This window comes from Phaethon aethereus (genome assembly GCF_964289735.1).
Source record: "Phaethon aethereus genome assembly, chromosome: 28".
In the NCBI taxonomy this organism is placed as follows: domain Eukaryota; kingdom Metazoa; phylum Chordata; class Aves; order Phaethontiformes; family Phaethontidae; genus Phaethon; species Phaethon aethereus.
This window is the reverse complement of record NC_138604.1, coordinates 1,068,418-1,086,927: the sequence shown is the minus strand read 5'-3', so window position 1 is coordinate 1,086,927 and position 18,510 is coordinate 1,068,418. Positions and strand designations below refer to the sequence as shown.

Here is an 18,510-nt window from a genome sequence, read left to right as displayed (position 1 = left end):
GAAAAAAGTGAAAAAAATCACACCCCACTCCCTCCCCCCTCTACAACGCAGAACAAGTGCCTCAACCAGCCAACTCTTGCTTTGCTCCAAGGTGACTGTGGAAGTTTCTCCTTGTCACAGATCAAAGGTACATGTGTGCACTGGCTGTTCCACGGTGAACCTTTCGCATGTTTGGGTACGTTTCTCTCTTCTTGGAACTTGTGCAAATCAGAGGCCGCAACTTTAGGGCAGCCTTTAATTTTAAGCCACTGGGCCTTCACCCTCCCGTCTGGATTTCATTCACTGCCATGGGCCACGGTGGTGCCAACAGTATCTTGTACAATCACAGGTTAATTGGTGAACGTAGGGAGTATTCTCACCAGAGTACGTTAGTCCTTATCCTTCTTACCTCCCCATTTTTTATATATATATATATATTTTTAATTTTTCCTCTGAGTGGGAAGATCAAGCAAAAATAAATTAAATTTGACCATCCTGGACAATAACCACGAGGTTTTTCTCAGTACCTAACATCAATACAAGGCACGCCCAACAACACACACACCATAAGAGCACTGCAGAGCAGGGCAGGGCAACCTGCCAACCCAGACATCTAAGTGCTAACTGTTTGTATATTTGTCAGTTTTCTGCTGCCCTCTTTTCCTTGGCTGGTGCAGAGGAAGTTGGGCTCCTGCCCTCAGTCCTCAGCAGACCTTGTAGCAGACTCCAGACCACAGCTTCCTCTCGTGGCATCACTTCCTGAAGCTGCTCTCTGGGATGGTGAGAGTGCGCCGCCTCAGTTTTCTTCCCGATCCCTCCTCCAGCAAGTACGTGACATCGATAGCTGCAACAGACCACAGGCTTTTGGTAAAAAGGTGATACGAGTTAACAGCTTTCCTATTTCCCTGTTCATGGTTCCTTCAAGGATGTTTCCATCCATAGGATTCAAAACCATCCATGGTATTCAGAACTCCACTGGAGAAGGTGCTGAGCGACCTGACTGAAGTTCGCTCTGCTTTGAGTCGTGTTCGGACCAGATGACCTCCAAAGATCCTTCCAACCCAAATTATTCTGTGAGTCTATGATTATTTTGCATTAACTCCCAGAACATGAAAGAGACTGGACAGAGCTCATCCTAGGCTTTAAATTAAAAACAGAGACATACTTAATCACTGCACCCTCATTCTATAGCTTAGACAATACCTACAGAAGTTACTTAGAACCCAGTGGAAAGCTCATTAAAGATCAAAAGAGACTTTCCAAATTCTCTTCAGTCTTTCTTTGCATGTCTGTTAAGTTTCTCAGTTGTAAACGTGGAATGATGGGGGGGAATTTGTCTTCAGAAAGTTTTTGCGGAAACACTGTGTCCATTGTAAGAATTTCATTTGGAATCACTGGAAACTATTAAAACATTACTGCAAAGAAAACTAATTATATTCATCAGGTCCACTAGCAATACATTCAGACAAAAGCATTTGTTTTATCAACACGGTCTGCAGCGAACTAAAACCAAACCTGTAGAAGAAATGCTATTGTGTAACCGTAGCATAGAATCTCACCATTTTTCCCTGGGATTTTCTCCAAGAGGTTTAGCAGGATTTGATTAAGTCTCTCTCTCTGAATATGCCGCCTTTCCTCTGGAGTGCACAGCTGCCTTGTGTCGGAATTGCCGCCTTCCACCTTTTTATCAGTTTCACAGGTCTCACCAGAGACTGTCGCTTTTTCTGGCTCCTCTAGGCTAGGCATCTCACTTGAAGTTTGATCTTGGTTTCCTAATACATCCTCAATAAGTGGAAGAGAATCTTCCTCTTGGTTTAAGTCTTTAATCTGCGGTTTTGAGCGATCTGTCTTCCAGGATGATCTAGCAGGAAAAGAAAGGTTTAAGTACCACAATTCTCAGACACTCACCTGAAAGGCCAATGACTAGGGAGTCAAGGACTTCTCAGCAGGTAGAAGGCTTTCTGGAACCTCAGTCATTTGACTTAATACACGCATTCAAACCCACCAGTTACAATCTATGGCAGGCTACGTTCCCATAAACTTGTTTGCACAACATCAAATGCAGTCTTTTTAAAACAAACTGCTTCTTTATTTCAATTTTTGTAAAGGTTTTTACCGTCCAAAATAGATGAGTTCAGCGCTTAGTGATGTTTTCCTGCAACAGTCATGGCTCTTCATGGGTACTTTTAGTCTCAAACAGAAGTGAGAGAGTGCACTGGCCCTGGCTCTTACTACAATGCAAACATGGGTGGTCTGTTCAGGGATCTGATCTCCCTTTGTGCAGGAAGGCTGGACGCTCTCGTCCTGGGCTCTGCCATCTCCCACATTCAGCTGCTTCTGCTAGCTTTCAAAATGGCTTCTGTACCTTCCTTACATATATTAAGGAACACCAAGGCTGCTTCTATGTTCTATTCCTCCACACTTGTTCCCTTTTATCTCTTTGGAAGTTTAAATAATTTAAATTTATTATTTCCATAGCACCCAGGGCAGGAAAAAGAGTGGATGCTTGACAAACAAAAAGGATTATCTCATTGCTTCTCAACAAACAATCTGGTAGGTAAGACTCACCTGCCTCCATTTCTCTTGTAGTTGTCCGGTACATAATGAGGCTACAAGAACAATAAAGAATATGGTTAATATCAAATAAATTCACAGTGGAAGAAAGTGCTGGTCTACCTAATATTCTGGAAGTACCAATACAGGACTTGCCTATCTGACACGTCGGAAATGGCAATGCATGGCTGGCATATCTTGCACATCAGACAAATTCAAAGGAGAAGGTACAATCATGTAATAAGGATAAATTAGAGCCAGACTTATTATCTGATTCTTCCTATCTTCTAAATAAATTTCAAGCCGTAGCCAATCATGATAAAAACAATCTTTGCTTTCTGCACAGCAGAAGTTTGGAACCATCTCTAAACTTACTACAAAAATCTCTCTGCTTCCAGGGAGAAAAGTGCTTACTTGCAAAAGATTTGCCAGTTCTGATACCTCTGCGCTCAGAGACCAAGTAGCGCTGTGTAGGATGACATGAACAGGGAAGAGTTGCTACTTCCATGGAACAGGGGAAAATCAAAACAGACGGTGAAATGAACGGATATTCAGATGGAGCATGTTAAGGGAAACTGTGCTTCATGATTTTGCTGACTGTCTGCTGGATTTTTGATGAGAAATCCATTTTAAGTGATAATTACATATAAAGTAAACAGTATGTCATTTGGTAGAGCAGGGAAACGGAAAGAGGAAAATACTGCTTTTCTCTATTGGGAATTCAAAGGTATCGCTGAAAACTACTTTTTAAGCAAGTTTATTAAATCATGGTGTAATTACACCAAAGAAAAGAAAGCCTGTCACAGGCTAACAAACTCACACTGGACTACATGTTATGTGATTTTCTCAAACATATAAAATTGTTTTATAAAACAATTGCAGAGCAACTGTTTTATAAAACAGTTGCAGAATTGCGACTGAAAAGTGAATTTTAAAATTCCCTTCATTCAGGAGTGGCTTAAATGAAATTCGCATCTAGATTTCAGTCAGAAATCTACAAACTTATACAACCAACTTACACAACCATTTGTTCAACATCTGTTTGCCTTTGAACTGCATATTCTCTGTCTACAGTCAATTTTTCTTTCCAAGTTTTCTTTCTAGCCAACTTTTCATCCAGACTGTGTACGCGTATGTGCCAGCTTCCTTTGGCGTACCAAGCTTCGTTCATGAACACAGCGCCATGGGTTTTCAAAAAAATATGTCCAGTCTTCTAGTAAAAAGTAAGGAAACTAAGAGAAGAAACACTTACTGAAAAATCTCTCTTGGGCGTGAGTTTCTTGGGGAAGTGGTCAAAGGCATAGGGCTTGGTGCAGACAGGATAACGATTCCGGTGGATCTTGTAGAAGAGATGAGCTGATTTATCAAGGCGGTAATCACAAATATATACATCCTGCTCCTTCACACCTTTTGGCCTCCCTGCAGTTTCAAAACAAACCACATAGGAAAAAATGTTGATAAGGCTTCAAGAGGAAACACTGGTATACCAGAACAAGAACAAGCCGCACATAGTGTCAGAGAAGCAGAGCGCTGTCAGAGCTGTTCAGTGGGATGGCAGGCATTATTTGTTCTCCTTGATTCAGAGTAATAGTGGACACATTGCTAGTTCAGTTTAAGAGAAAAACCTGTATACTCTAACCAAACAGTACCCAAGCTTTTACAAAAACTATCATCAACTGCCATCATTGTCTCTTTCTTGCCTACCACAATCCCACCCTGCTGCTGCCTCTTCAGTACTGGCCCTCTTAAAACAGAAATCACTGTCCCAGTGCTAAAGCAATAGTGCTTCCTCAGCCCTGATACCCTGTTAACATTGGCTACTGCCTTTTTACAGCAGTAACTATTTTAGCATCCTTCCCAAATTATTAGAAAGGCTGTATTACATTTAATTTCTCATCCCGTTAAGTTTCCTTACCTTTGCAGTAGGTGTATAAGTCAAGAACACAGCACGTTCCCACCACAGCCTCTAAGGGGATTATTTCATACAATGGCACCCGGAAGAGCTCATTGTGATAAAACTTTCGAGAAGGGGAATGATGTGTTTCATGTGGACGGAAATAATGATGACCAAATGCAAACCGCTCCTCTCTGTTTGAAGGTGTAAAGGTAAGAGAAAGAGAGAAACAGAAGGGGGAGGAAAAAAAAGACTATTTCTATAAGCCCATGACACAACTTTACTTAATGCCCTCCACTTAATTTTAAATTCTCTATCTTGCACTTTTGCAATGACTGTGATGAAAAGTGAAGTCACGTGAATATTACACATTCAACTTTACCCCCTTCGCTAAGTGGAAATACTCCTAGTGTGATTTTTATGAACACAGCAGACTTACTGTGCTGCTATCTACGGGGCATATGCATTTAATCATGTTACAGCAGCTTAGCAAGTCAGTGATTGTTAGCTGAGCCAATTCAGCTGTCAGTGTGTATTCTCAGCCTATTCCAACAGTGAGGAAAGTGCATCAACTTATCTCATCCCCTGCTTAAACCTCCAACCTTACACGTTTTTACTTTGCAGTTGTGGAGCACAAGCAGAGACAAGTGGGAAATCATCAAGTTTTTGTAACTGAACCATGTTCAGTCCTGCATTTTTAAGCTATGAAAAGACTTCCACAAAATTACTGTGTTTTGACAAGTAGGTATATGGATTGTCTCAAATTCAAGAGATGCCTTGAACATACTTCTCATTTTTCCAGAGTTTTTCAATGCGGAAAATATCGAGTTTCTCCCTGTTGATGTGGGACAGCAGCCGATACGACTGCCGGACAGGGTGTCCATCTGAAGTTCTACGGCTGTCTCTCATCAGGTAAACACAATCACCTGGCAATAGGCACAAAATACACACCTGTAAAGAACTTGTCATGAGTCCAGCACACCAAAAACAGAGTAAATGGTGTCATTAAAACCAACATGACAGAGCTACCTAATGTTCAATTGTAAAGAGTGATGAAAACCAGTGCAGACCCCGCAAAAGGAGGAAAGATTACCATGATCATTTTCACAAAAAGCCTTATAGCAAGAACTAAACATAACTTGAATTGTATGTCCAGACTGAAAATAGTAGCATGTAATGAACCAAGATAAATTACAACAGATCGCAAAATAAGTTGTGTAACAACTTATGTATGTAACGTATGTAACAAAATAAGTTTTAATTAGGAAAATGCGTAGAAATTCATGACAGCTGCAATGTTTAAAGAATAAATCTTTAAGAATTAAGAGAGAAGATATTTAGAGAGATTATTATTAAGAAAATAAATCATTGACCGAGAAGCCCCAAGCCTTTGATTATTCCAGCAGGACTTAGATAAGACGCACAGCTCAGGAAAGGTAAACAGAACTCAAAAAGGGCTGCACAAAACAACACTCTGGGCACTAAAGAAGTCTTTCCCAAGTGCAACCCCATAACAGGTCCCTGAACTTCTATTTATTCATTTTGTCCCATAAGTGAATTAACTCTACTTAATTTCTCGGCTCTGATCTGTAAATCGGCATTAGAAGTCCTTCCTCTCCGCTCCCCAGACTTGACTGCCATTCTTGTGTACTGCACTTTATCTGTGACAATGACTATCATTTGAGAGGGTGAAGATACACTGCTCTACTCAAAAAGCTTTCCTCCTGTAAGGAAAAGGCTTTAATCAATAATGTTCACAAAGAACCTGAAGAATGTCAGAAGGAGAACATTTGGGAAACTCAAAGTATTACTGAAAATATAATTTGATTTAGTATATAGTATTTAAAAATCAACTCCATCTTTTCTGTTATTTATCTCACAATGAACAAAAACCTGGGAGGTCCCAAGTCATAAAAACTTAAGAAAAACTACCCTTGGTAAGATCAAAAGTCACATAGCATAATATTCTAGCTAGAAAAGTGGGTGGTAGCAGATGCTTAGGAGGAAAAAGCCATAGGAATAAGGCACGCATAGGAAAAACCTTCCCATGGTATCCCCTTCAGGCTCCCTTTAATCTCTGTTTTACAGACTTCAGAGCTAAAGGTTGGACCACTGTGCACAAATAGGCAGGGATTAATCCTTCCTCCAAGAATCTGTCTAATCTTCTTGGAACCATTCATACTCTTGACCTCTTCAACTCCTGTTGCAATGCTTTCCATAGTTACGTTTTTGCGAAAAAATACTTCCTATTGTTTAAATATGCTGCCTGCTAATTTCAGTGTTTGCTCCCTAATTTCTACTTTGTTGCACTTCCCTGTGCCACTCATGATTTCACAGACCTTTGTCATGTCACCCTTCAAATCATCTGCGCAGACTCTGTTCACAGCAAAGGTATTTCATGTCTGATTATCCTTGTCATCGTGCTTGTTTTCACAAGTAGCAGGATACTCTTTTTGAGATGGGATGACAAGAACAGTACACGGCATGCAAGAGACACACCGTAAGATTACAGAACGGCAAAATTACGTTTTCTATTTTGTTCATAGCGTTTTCTAACATTCATTTTGCCTTTTTCACTCATGCTAAGCATTTCTCTTATGCTTCCATTAAATTGCAATGACTCCTGGATTTTTCTCCCTATTTTTGTGTATGTGCAGTTATGTTTATTTTCCTTCCGTGTATGTTACTGTTGTTTAATTAATTAGCAGGTTCAGTATCTTACTTCCACAGCTTAGAAGAAAGATGCTAGGGAACATCTATATAATGTGTATACATCTGTATAATGGGAACATCTGTATAATGTGGCCCCAGGTTCATGAACACCTCAGTTTTGTTCTCCCTTAGGTTATAGCCAAATTTAGGATTAAAGTAATTATATTTATATTATTTAAATTATTTAAGTTTATAATATTATTATATTAAAGTAAGTATATGTGTAATTATATTTTCATAAACATAATCTCATTTATCAATCTTGTATAAGTTTAAAAGATGCTCCTAACGACTCTTCATACATAAAAATCACTTTAAGGCTTTATGCTGTCACCTGTCACTGTAACAGTGGAGTACAATACACTGCACTATAAAAACAATTCTCTGATTTAAAACAGAGATGACACGGACCATATGGACACTGACATCTGCCTACAACCATGAAGGCAGCTTTTAAACCTTCTAGGATAGCTATTAAACAAATAGAAGCTGTAGCTGTAGGAAGGAGAGACAGTTTTATTCTAGCTTGATTAAGTAAAAAACGGACTGAAGACAGAATGACATAGGCTTGCACATACGCTAGCAGAGTACAAGCTCTGCAAGAATTCAGCATGTATTCATTGGCGATTAGCCTGTACTCACCCACTGTATTAGCCCTTCTTACTATCTGAACTAAAGCTGGGATAACAACATCTTCATTTTTCTAAGTTAAGGATGTGCTCTTAAGGAACCTGCTCTGTAATTTCTTTAAAAGACTCGTAGAGAAAAGAAGTAAGGTACATGCTGAGAGCTGCTGCTGGCCCCAGGCAGAATGTAAATAAAACCACTTATTTTTGGCTGTTATTTTAAATCAGATATTTTCAACTCTTCTCCCCTACATCTTCAGCGAGAATAAAGCAACTCTAGTACTTATTGTACCTGACTAAAAAAGGAGTATTCAGAAAGAAATGGACACGGTCTCTTGCCCTAAGGATCAGGAAGCTTGATTTCAAGTTTATCAAGATGTTACTGACTACTGAAATAGCTACACCTCTGTCCTGAAAAGGGAGTTTATAGTTCTGTATTTTCAAGAAGTGTGGTTGCTATTGCTGGTGCATCAGAGATAATGACATATGACAGTTTCTGGCTATGTGGGTTTTCCAAGGTCCATTTTGACTTCTGTTTATCAACTTGCATCTGAGGTAGAGCTCCTTGTTCACTCAGCAGGATGTGAGGACCAACTGATCAGATCTATTTGCATGATCTCCCAGTTCTATGTGTTAGGTAGTTTTTGCAGAAGAAGCATGCCTGTAGTATATAACTCAACAATCTTATGTAGAATTGTCAAGAAATTAAAAAACAAGCCCCCTAACCAGAGACTGAAGGACCCTCACTTATTTAGAGGGATTAGTTCACAGTAAAGTGTGTGCACTCACACAGCTGGAAGCTTTTCAGCCTTGTTCCTCAAAAACACGATTTCTCAAGCTTGGAACTGGAAAACAAACTAATTCAATGTACAGACACAGTTCCCCAGAAATGAGGGTGGACCAACTTACAAAGGAAGTCAATGGTCTCGAAAGCACTTTCAGTCTTTATCACAAGATCAGCTTCTTTTTAATACACAACACATAGGAAAAACGTAATAGTCTATACATACAGTGACTGCAGATGGTCACTATGGTCTCTTTTGCCTTGGAATCTGTAAGTTACATGACCTTTTAGAAACCAGAGGGAGTAGAAAGTGTTTCCTCTACTGTCTCCAAGATGCCTTATATGCCTGCATCACAACAATTCCGACAGGCAGGTGTCACATGTCAGAACTTTTGGTGGAGAACTTGAGACAGCAAAGAATCCACAGATTTCCCCAATTCCCCCTTTTTCTACTGTAGCTGTGTATTCTTTTATAGCACTTTCTGGATATACACCTTGCTTAATTTATTCCCTGTGACTGCAGAGGCATTTGGTGCCTAACAGCGACAGTTTGGTCTCCTTTGTCCTCTGCCGATGGTCCCAGCAAAAACCAAGAAATAAGAAAACCAAAAACCCCCACAGTGGGCTGAACTCTAGACAGGATAGACAATGCAGAGCAACAACGAAAAAGGAAGACTGAATGCAAATTCCAGAATCCTGCAGAGGGTATAAGGAATACACTGTTCTTAGACCTTTTAAAATTTTTTTTTTTAATTCTCCACTTCCCTGAAGACTCTCCCATTCCCCTCTAACAAACAAACTGGTTCTACTCATTCAAGAGCAGTTCTCTTAATAATTATATAGGCTGCTTTCTAACCTTGTATGTATCTGTAGAATGAAATAAAAAAAAAAGTCAGTGAACTGAATTATGTGGCTGTGTAGCTGTTTCTTAAAGACTCAGGGCTTTGAAGCAATGTCCAGGAAGATACACTTTAGGGAACAAACAAGCAATAAGTTGGATGTTTTAAAGACCATTCTACAGTAAAATACTGAAGGCCTAATAGGCTCCTTTGCCTTTACTTCTAAATGCTGTCTCAGCCTCTTCCTTCTCTGGCCAGGAGGACAGCCCTACCTGTGCTACAGGTAATTTATGTTTCTTCATCAACCAGCCTGTGAGAACTCTTACTGTGTGTCACTCCTGTAATAGCAAAGAGTGCAGCTTTCTACTTGTAAAAAGATAAAAGCATTTCAAACAGGGCGATGCTAGAAATCTCTGTACACTCCCATGTGATGGAAATCACAGCAGCCACCAGATTTAGCACATACCTTGGCGCAGCAGCAAATCATCCCGTAATAAGCATATATAATAAACACAGCCAGGCTGGGCATAATGGGGACGAGGAATCATGGGAACCTCCTGGACAAAGAAAGAAAAAAGGAAGGAAATTCTGAGATGCCCACCATAATAGGTACAAAAATGGCACTTGATATCGTTTTGGAAATATGCAGAAGTGGACAGAGAAGAAGAACTGACACTTAATGTGATTAATTCCATGATATGATTCTATTCTAAACCTAAACCAAGGAAGCCACACTATAAAGTGAGAATTCCACACTGGTCTTGCCAATCTCAATAAATACAAGTGTAAGAGCTGCTTTAGTTTATAACTGTAGTAATGAAGATGAGGCTTTTTTTTTTTACCCTGTTCACAGATCGAGGTTCACACTGCTCACACAAGTAGTGTTCAACATCAGAATTCACACCCATACAGTCACAGTGCTGCCAGACCTAGAAAAACAGATACAACCCAATTAGAAATTCCTGTGACAGATTTTATTTACAAATTGCATTTTCTCAAAAATACTAATGACAGGAAGGAAACAAGCTTTCCGAAGGAAATCACAGATTTTCTTTGAACTATTTCACACTATGTCAGAAGACAGACAAGATCCCCATGCAACGGTGTGTATAAAAGCCCAAAATTGTTGAAATTAATTCTGCTTGCCTAAAGATAGGAGTTGCTGGCAGTTTCAGAAAAGTGCTAGCTTCTCTATATTGAAATGCAAGTTGCATTTCCTCTGTAAAAACAGAATCTCAATTCTTTTGGAGAGCAAATGAAGGTCTGAAGAAGTAATGAATGCTACTACATGGAAACTGCTGGTAAAAGTTACACTGGTTATGAAGAATAGAAAAAGAGCACCAGGCTCCATTTTGTGTTCCCCATGCCTCACCATGCACTTTTCACACTGGATCATGAGTCCTTCATCTTTGTAAAGGCCACAAATGCAACGGATCACATCCTCATCTTTCTCATGCCCATTTTCTTTTTCACAGACTGATGTCTCGCTGCTGTCAGCTTCACTTGCTGTTTCTCCCACAATTTCATCAATTTGGGCAGATGCCTCATGGCGAGCATTATAATATGCTTTCCGTAGCCGGCATACATCACGCCCTGTTGGAGATTTTCTGCCATAATATTTCTGAATAAAAACAAAACAAAGAAACATTTTTTTTTCCCAGGTTCCATGCTTTTGGTGCATTCCTCCTGTGTGCACGCACCTTTAAAGGTGTCTTCACTAAAGCTGCATCCACCAATGTGGCATACACCTGTCCATCTACTTGGTTATTTTGAACAGCAGGTCCATGTATCTCACCTATGACACTGAAGAACAAGGTACCTATTCCAAAAGGTAGTGAAATTTCTTTAGCTTAGCTATTCGTGCATGTTTGTGACCTTCTATTTGTCTGACCTAAGGCAACCAAAAAGCACGAAGAGTAAGCTGAAGCACATGAACTGCTATCAATGTCTGTTCATCAGAAACCGATCATCACAAGTTCTCTTTCGCTAAAATATTTTTCTTCTTTTATTACTGTATGTCAGCAAGAGCATTAAATTAGGGTATATCCCCATTGCCTATGCAATAGCTTTAAGGCCAGAGAGAACCTCACCTCTGCGTTGCGGAAGACTTTCAGCATGTCCCCGTCAAAAGCTTCCACAGTTTTATAATAGCCAGTCAAGATCTGTTTCTCAATTGTGGTGAGGTCCAATGGGTCAGAGATCTTTTCATAATAGTCTGCATTTCTAAAACGGGAATGTACGCACAATGTCATTTTCACAAGCGTTTCGAAGATGTGCAAATCCATTATAGAAAACTATGGGTTGCTCTGAGAAGCAAGTACGTACTTTTTCTTTGGGGGTAGGTTCAGAAGGGGAGCTGCAAGAGCCTGCCTGGAAGAATCTGTAACAGGAACACACAGTTCAGCAACATTTACTAGAGTAAAACTTAAAAAGACAAGTAACTAACAACATTCATTCTAGTTTAAAAAAAAGGCTCTTCTACTATCTGAAGCACAGGGAAGTGAAATGCTTTTGCATTTCTAGAAGTTGGCTGCTGTAATCAGACTACAAGTATCAAAATGGAGGATAGACTCCTTGCAATTCTGACAATTGCACCATTTTGCTGAACTACTGAAAAAATCAGTTTAAAAGGATAGCAACATCTGCAGATTCTGGTGGCAGAGGAAGGGGTTGAGGATAAAGCAAAGAGATTAGTGGTAGCAGGATAATGGAAAAAAAAAAGATTATGTAATGTCCTGAAATAAACTCATTTTTGGCTAGTATTTTCTATTTAGAGAGTTTATTGTTCCAGAAGCTGAACAAGTCTCCATGCTGATTTTTTTAGGAGCGTCACCTTCACCTTTATAGGATATGATGCTATCACATATTTCCTTGAATATTTGCGCTAGGCGGGCAGCACGAGCCACTTCAATATTCTCTTCAGCTGCAGCCAAGCGTCGTGTCCTCACAGAGCGGGAGGTCTGAAGGGCTGAAAACTGGGTCATGAAGACATCTGAAAGAGGGCAAAAAAGAATTATTTCTAAACAAAAAATTAAAGACCAAATTACAGCATCTTTTCTGATCCAGCAACTCCACCACCAATTATTAAAATTAACATGTTTTCTAAGCTACTGTAACAGTAAGAGGCTTCAGTTTCATATTACCAAGTCAGCTCTCACTGCTTATAGCTCATCTAAATGGTTAAGCTGTTTATCAAAGTATTTTATGTTGCCGGAGCAAATACAGCATGTAATTGAATTCACCCAAAATATTTACTTCCCAACTTCTCATGTACCTGACAGTGGGTACCAAATCCTGCATGGCTGTGAAGATTATGGTCCTGCAAAGAGAGTACTATTTTTGGAGCAGGATAAATACATTTTTTTTGATAGTCATGTTTTGTCCCATTCCCATAACTGACTGCATGCCAAAAAGCTTTGTTCTCATAATTTGATGGATTTCTGGCCTTTAGAGGATAAATGACAATTTTCAAAGTCAGTGCAACAGTTTCTGGTCTAGGGATATAGAAAGCAGAAAACAGCCCTCTCTATAAGGGTCCAATTATGGAAAATGTTAAATATCATCTTCTTCCTCCTCTGATAAGCCACTCTTGATAGAACATGAGACATGACAACTTCTACCAGGACTTGAGACATCAGGGCTGCCGTAGGAATACAAATGAATCCAGTAACCAGACAAGTGGTTTATACAGTACAAACTTCTCATTCTTAATAACATAGCATTAAGTGTTTCAGAGGAAATTGCAGAATCCCATAATGCAAAAAATACACTGAAATAGCGAAAGAGCTTCTGTCTTACCCTGCTACGTAAAGATACGGGCATCCATACACAAGCACATATATAGGTATTGTTATCTGTATAGTATTCCCTGTATGTATTACAAAAGGTATATGGATCTTGTAGTAACTCTACATTTTATTTATACACAGAGCTTACTTAAACTCTTCACGGGCATGTCATAGAGGTTCTCAAAGTAGCAACCTGAGGGACCTGTGCTGGCCTCACCAGATTTAATGTTGCCATCATCCCGACAGATTCCATTCCAGCGGTTGTACAGCGACGTGGTATGGATATTGTCACTGACATGCTTCACTTCCTCTTGTTTTTGTCGAATCTTTTCCCAGTTTCGTACCAAAAATACATGGTGTTTCAGCACAAAATTCCTACAGAAATTAGAAAAGCATTCAAGAATCACCTTCTTATTGTAAAATTAATTCCTTAATGTGAGGAAAAAGACAGATAGTCAGAGGTACGCTTCTGATGTCAACGGAGAGGAACTCCACCCTAGCTGGTTAAAGGAGAACTAAGAACTGCTTACTCAGACATTTCATGATGATCTCACAGAAGAAGTAATTTCAACATTTGTGCAACACCATTTCTGCGGAAAAATCCACTGAAATCATTCCTTACCTTTCTCTGTTAGACATGGGCTTCATCTGAAGCTGTGGTGTCAGCCTTGTTGGCGCATTCACACTTTCACTGGGTTCCTCGGGGATGTGGCCCCTCTGGAAAACAGATCATTCTGATAGACAGGAAAAACTGTGCGAAGAACTTATCAAAGCAGTAAAAGTGGTTCCTGAGACAGAACCCGTAGTATTCCTCTGAAGTTTAAAATACACAAATACACAGTTTTTCGGTCTGATGGCACAAACTGATTTCCTGTTAATCTTTACCCATGAAAAAACCCTGTCTTTACTACTTACTCTCTTCTTTAGTTTGTGCTTTGACTTCCTTTTCTCTTTCGACCGTCCAGGCCTTCTGTGGGTGCTCACAGGCTGATTGCTTTTGCTTGAAAGTCCATTCATTCGCTGACTTTTACCCCCAATTATTCCTCTGCATTTGTCAAAACCGCATTTGCAGAGTTGCTTTGGGGAAAGGGGGGGGTGGGGAGAGAAATGATTTAAAAAAATTTATATTATTTTAAAATAAAACACAAAACATTTAGATTATCTCTCAATATTATAAAGAACCTGTTCTGTCAAATACAACACAATAGGTTTTGTTAATTGAGCTTCAACTTAACAGAACTGTTTGTCCTTGGCAAGTTCTTTTCAAGGTCTCGCACTGTGATCCTTACCTGCTTTTCAACATTAAATGAATGAAAATTGTAGTCATAAGTCAGTTCAGTACCAGCGGGCATGTCTTTAAGTGCATACAATCCAATTCGGTAAACACCATTAACAGACCTGCAGGGAAAATACAATAAAATATTCCAAATCGTTAAAAAGAAAATTGTCTTTGTCCACATAGTGGAAGTGAAGACAGGATGCACACTTCTGCTGTGCCCTCAATTATGCTTGGTTCTTCATTTGTACTGTTCTCTTGTTTCTCTCTTACAATGAACTTTGAAAGCCAAAAATGTAAATACCTTATTTAAAAAGAGTAGGAAGTTGTGCTTCAAATAGAGAAGCTACAAACTATATTGGCTTTCAAGGCAGATCTACTTATCAACTGCCACAATTCAGGCCCTCACCTTAAAAAAAAGCAGCTTACAGTAACCATCATATCTCATTTCACAAAATGTACTAAAAATAATTGCCTCTCCAATTCTTTTATTTATTTTTTATGTTGGATTTGTAAATTTAAAACTCGATTACCATTGCTTAAATCCCCCAGAATTATCTGAGAATCGTAAGCTGCTCCGCTGTACTGTTGTCACCACAGCTGATTCCTATTATGACCATCTGCTATCCCACTGTAAGTTATTCATTATAAGCTTCTCAGAAGTACTTCCTACTAGTCTGGCACTGGATTTCTTCTGATAACATAGTACCGGTACGACACAGGGTGTACTGAATCAGACTACTTTCCCCGTTTGCCTGCTTTCAAAAAATATTTGTATTGCCAGAAGGAAAGAATATATACACGTAGATTATTTTAAAACATTACCTAGGCTTCAAAATTTGTAGCGGGTTAACAGCATGACAAACAACAATGTTGGATTTGCCTTGCCAGAAAACTTAGATCCTGTCTCCAAAATGTCCAACACTTGAAAATACTACATTACGTGTCTCATGCAGTGCAAGCATTACAGTAATTATTATTTACACTGTTCAGCTTGATTTCCCTCCCTATTTTTAGATCAGATTCTCTTAGATGATCCAGTTATCTATATCTTAGCTACTGGTATATCAGTCTTCCAGTAAACAGAATATATTTTTCTTACCATTTCTGCATCTCACAGTTAGGGTTACAGCTGTGGTTGATAAAACGAGCCTCATTGCCCATACGGTAACTATCTATCACCATTCCACTGTCTAAATTCAGGCAGTAATGATCACTGTGATTATGGTACTGTTCAATCATCCGGTTCCTAGGAAGCAACATAGGAAAGTTATTTGTGATTCTGCATGTTGCTGCAAAGCAAACAGGGAGTAACATAGTAATGGTACATTCAAGAATTCTGAGAGAGGGTTTTGAAGAAAAAGCAATTATAATCTTTTATATTTTATAGAATTGTACACCTAGAGATGGAGGAAAACCATTATTATACCTATTTTTATAAGTCAAGGCCATTGACAGAGCTTGGATTAGAATTTAGAAATTTGCTCTTCTGGAATGCTCCCTTTTGGGTTCTGCAGATTATTTGTATACATTTCATGTTGATAACCTGTGTATGGAAGAGAAAATGCAGGTATACATTCTTTGGTGTGTATATGTATGCATGTGTACAACAATCAGCTTCTCCCTTTCATTATCTGGGACTGGACACAATTTCTGGAATTACATCCATGGATTACAGCTACCTCTTTTTAGCAAGAGAGCAAGAGTAACAAGAGTCAGTTGTGTTAGCAGTTATCTCTGTATGAGAAGATTGCATTTGCCTTCTGATGGAGCTCTAAGAGTAGCAAGTATGTCCCTCCAATCTCAATTATCCTATGATGCTACGTAGTTAACAAGACTACAGTTTCTTTCTTTCATTGGTTATTGATGCTCCCACCTGTTCTTTTTTCTTCATACCTACCTACAAAAGCTCATTTCCCTTCCTGCCCCATTTTGCCCCTCAATTCTATCTTGCACAGTTCAAATCCTGCACAGTACTCATATAATTATATCAAATTCACATTCACTTGTGGCATTTGGCATTTACAGAGCAGATGTGGCAGATGATGCATTCCAAACACTAATCACTCCTCTCTATTTGACTGAGAAAAACTTGGTTTATCAAAAAAGCTGAATTCTAAGCCTTCTTTCTGGTGTCTGTGACCAGAAAAGGCTTCTTTCCCTCCCCGCCCCCTTACTCTCCCCTTCATTTCTGTCTAAGGATTTCCCAGAAAAAAGTCATTTATTGAGCCTTCCATGCTAAAGCAGCAAATAAATATTTCTACCTGAATTCTTGCTCACTAACAACTTCTCCCAGATATTCAATGATAAACTGTCCTGCTTTCAGGGGTTCTTTGGTACGAATACCCCATCCTTTCTCCTCAGCCCGGAACCTTTCCAGGCACTGCACCCATTCATGCCTCTGTATCCGCTGATTGCAACACTGTTCACCACAAGGGCAGGTGTTTGGTGAACACTCCGCAAAGATCATCCTAAAATAAAAAACAAAGAAGTTAAAGGAAGGTGAACAGCATACTTTTAGATCTATCATACAAGAAAAAGGGAAGGAAACGAAATCCTCTGTTAAACAAAAGTTATTGAAGGACTAAAATGCTTGTTTTCAAGGTATAATTCACACAAAGATTCACAGCCTGGCTCTCACTGCTATTCAAAGAGCAAAATGAAGCTTTTAATGGGATCTTCCCCTGAAGAAAGAGGTGGGGGAGCATACACGCAGCAGAAAGTTACCCTGCATGCTCTGTAACAATACTTTTGTTTCTGGGGTTCCATCCAGTACTACTCTTTTCTTAAGATATTAGTTGATGTGAAATAATACGTTTACTGAAATTCTCTTATCATAGTCAGTCAACCTATTTCTAACCTGTTAAGACAGTCCTCCACGCAGCCCTTTCCATTGTCATCATCTGGTTTCTTACAATTGCAGGTAGTGGCCTCATAGCCAGAAAGAGGTTTGACATCCACATAGACATCTGGAAGAAAAAAAAAAAAACAAAACACAAAAAAACCAAACCCAAACAGGGAAAAGAATTCCTTCCAGTTGAAAAAATAGAACTATTTATCTACAATATTTTCATCCCAGTTTCATTCAAGCAAAAAAGAAGGTGGAAGTGTCTTTGGTAGGACAAAGACCATGACAGAAAGGAGGGGTGTCGTGAAAATTCCACAGTTAACACATTTTAGTAATAAAATTTTACTTACTAGAACGGATTTTTTTATAAAGTGGGACATCTGGCTTTTTATACAACTAAAAGGAAGAGAAAGAAAATGTTAATACATTGTGTAAGTGCATCTGTTATTCAAAAGAATCAGGGAAATTATGTTCTGTACATATGTAACAGTTTTGTAATCGTTACTAGAATACATGCCTGCATTCTCTTCTGTAGGCTCAAACGTTAGCAAACAGGTCAAAAAAGCACCTGAATAAGTAGAACTTAGGCTTAATGAGTTAGCTGAGCAGCATTTCTTACGTATTTTTTATTCTTCCCATACTATCTGGACAGAGCAATATGGGTAACAGGTATCATGGGGACAGACTATTCCAAATAATGCTGTTCTTCTCAATACTAAAAAGAATAATTATTTAAATCTACTTTGGAGTAGATTCCACCATCGTTGGTGGAATTACTATGTGCCAACACTTAAAAAGTGAAAAAGAAAAATTAAGGTGCTTATCAGTAACTGTGACTACAAGTAGGAGCCAAGAGAAATGTCGATTCATCTGCAGATGGAGATGCCTGGAGGGAAAAGGGAAGCTTAGCTCACATTTCATAACTTTAGATTTATTCCATCCTTTCAAATAAGCTTTAAGGAGTAATTTCAAATTATTACGTATTTCACACACATTTACTGCATTAATAGCCTTCCCTTAGTAACACAGAAGGCAGACAGGCACTGTACAAACCATACAACCATTGTACAAACAAAACTATTCTAAGGGTTTTCAGTGTTCTAGATAGATACAGAAAATGTCGAGGAAATAGAGCACATGTATTTATTACTTATGTAATATTGAATAGATAAGATAGGCAGATGTAAGCAATCTTCAATATGTGGCAAGAA

The 18,510-nt window shown here is 39.0% G+C and overlaps 1 protein-coding gene across 1 annotated transcript in view; it reads right to left on the bottom strand.

Annotated features, from left to right (window-relative positions):
- Positions 1-731: 731 nt before the first annotated feature.
- ASH1L (ASH1 like histone lysine methyltransferase) overlaps positions 732-18,510 on the bottom strand; it is a gene marked incomplete at both ends in the record, with an annotated part of 55,580 nt that continues 37,801 nt past the window's right edge. Inside the window, 20 exons of the mRNA XM_082011502.1 lie at positions 732-823; positions 1,539-1,840; positions 2,548-2,588; positions 3,785-3,951; positions 4,448-4,620; positions 5,214-5,352; positions 9,854-9,944; positions 10,230-10,316; positions 10,760-11,008; positions 11,478-11,610; positions 11,713-11,767; positions 12,227-12,379; positions 13,393-13,550; positions 13,798-13,892; positions 14,091-14,252; positions 14,465-14,573; positions 15,554-15,700; positions 16,716-16,922; positions 17,312-17,420; positions 17,650-17,695. Of these exons, the coding sequence (XP_081867628.1) occupies positions 732-823; positions 1,539-1,840; positions 2,548-2,588; positions 3,785-3,951; positions 4,448-4,620; positions 5,214-5,352; positions 9,854-9,944; positions 10,230-10,316; positions 10,760-11,008; positions 11,478-11,610; positions 11,713-11,767; positions 12,227-12,379; positions 13,393-13,550; positions 13,798-13,892; positions 14,091-14,252; positions 14,465-14,573; positions 15,554-15,700; positions 16,716-16,922; positions 17,312-17,420; positions 17,650-17,695 (2,715 nt within the window). The remainder of the gene's footprint in view (positions 824-1,538; positions 1,841-2,547; positions 2,589-3,784; positions 3,952-4,447; positions 4,621-5,213; positions 5,353-9,853; positions 9,945-10,229; positions 10,317-10,759; positions 11,009-11,477; positions 11,611-11,712; positions 11,768-12,226; positions 12,380-13,392; positions 13,551-13,797; positions 13,893-14,090; positions 14,253-14,464; positions 14,574-15,553; positions 15,701-16,715; positions 16,923-17,311; positions 17,421-17,649; positions 17,696-18,510) is intronic.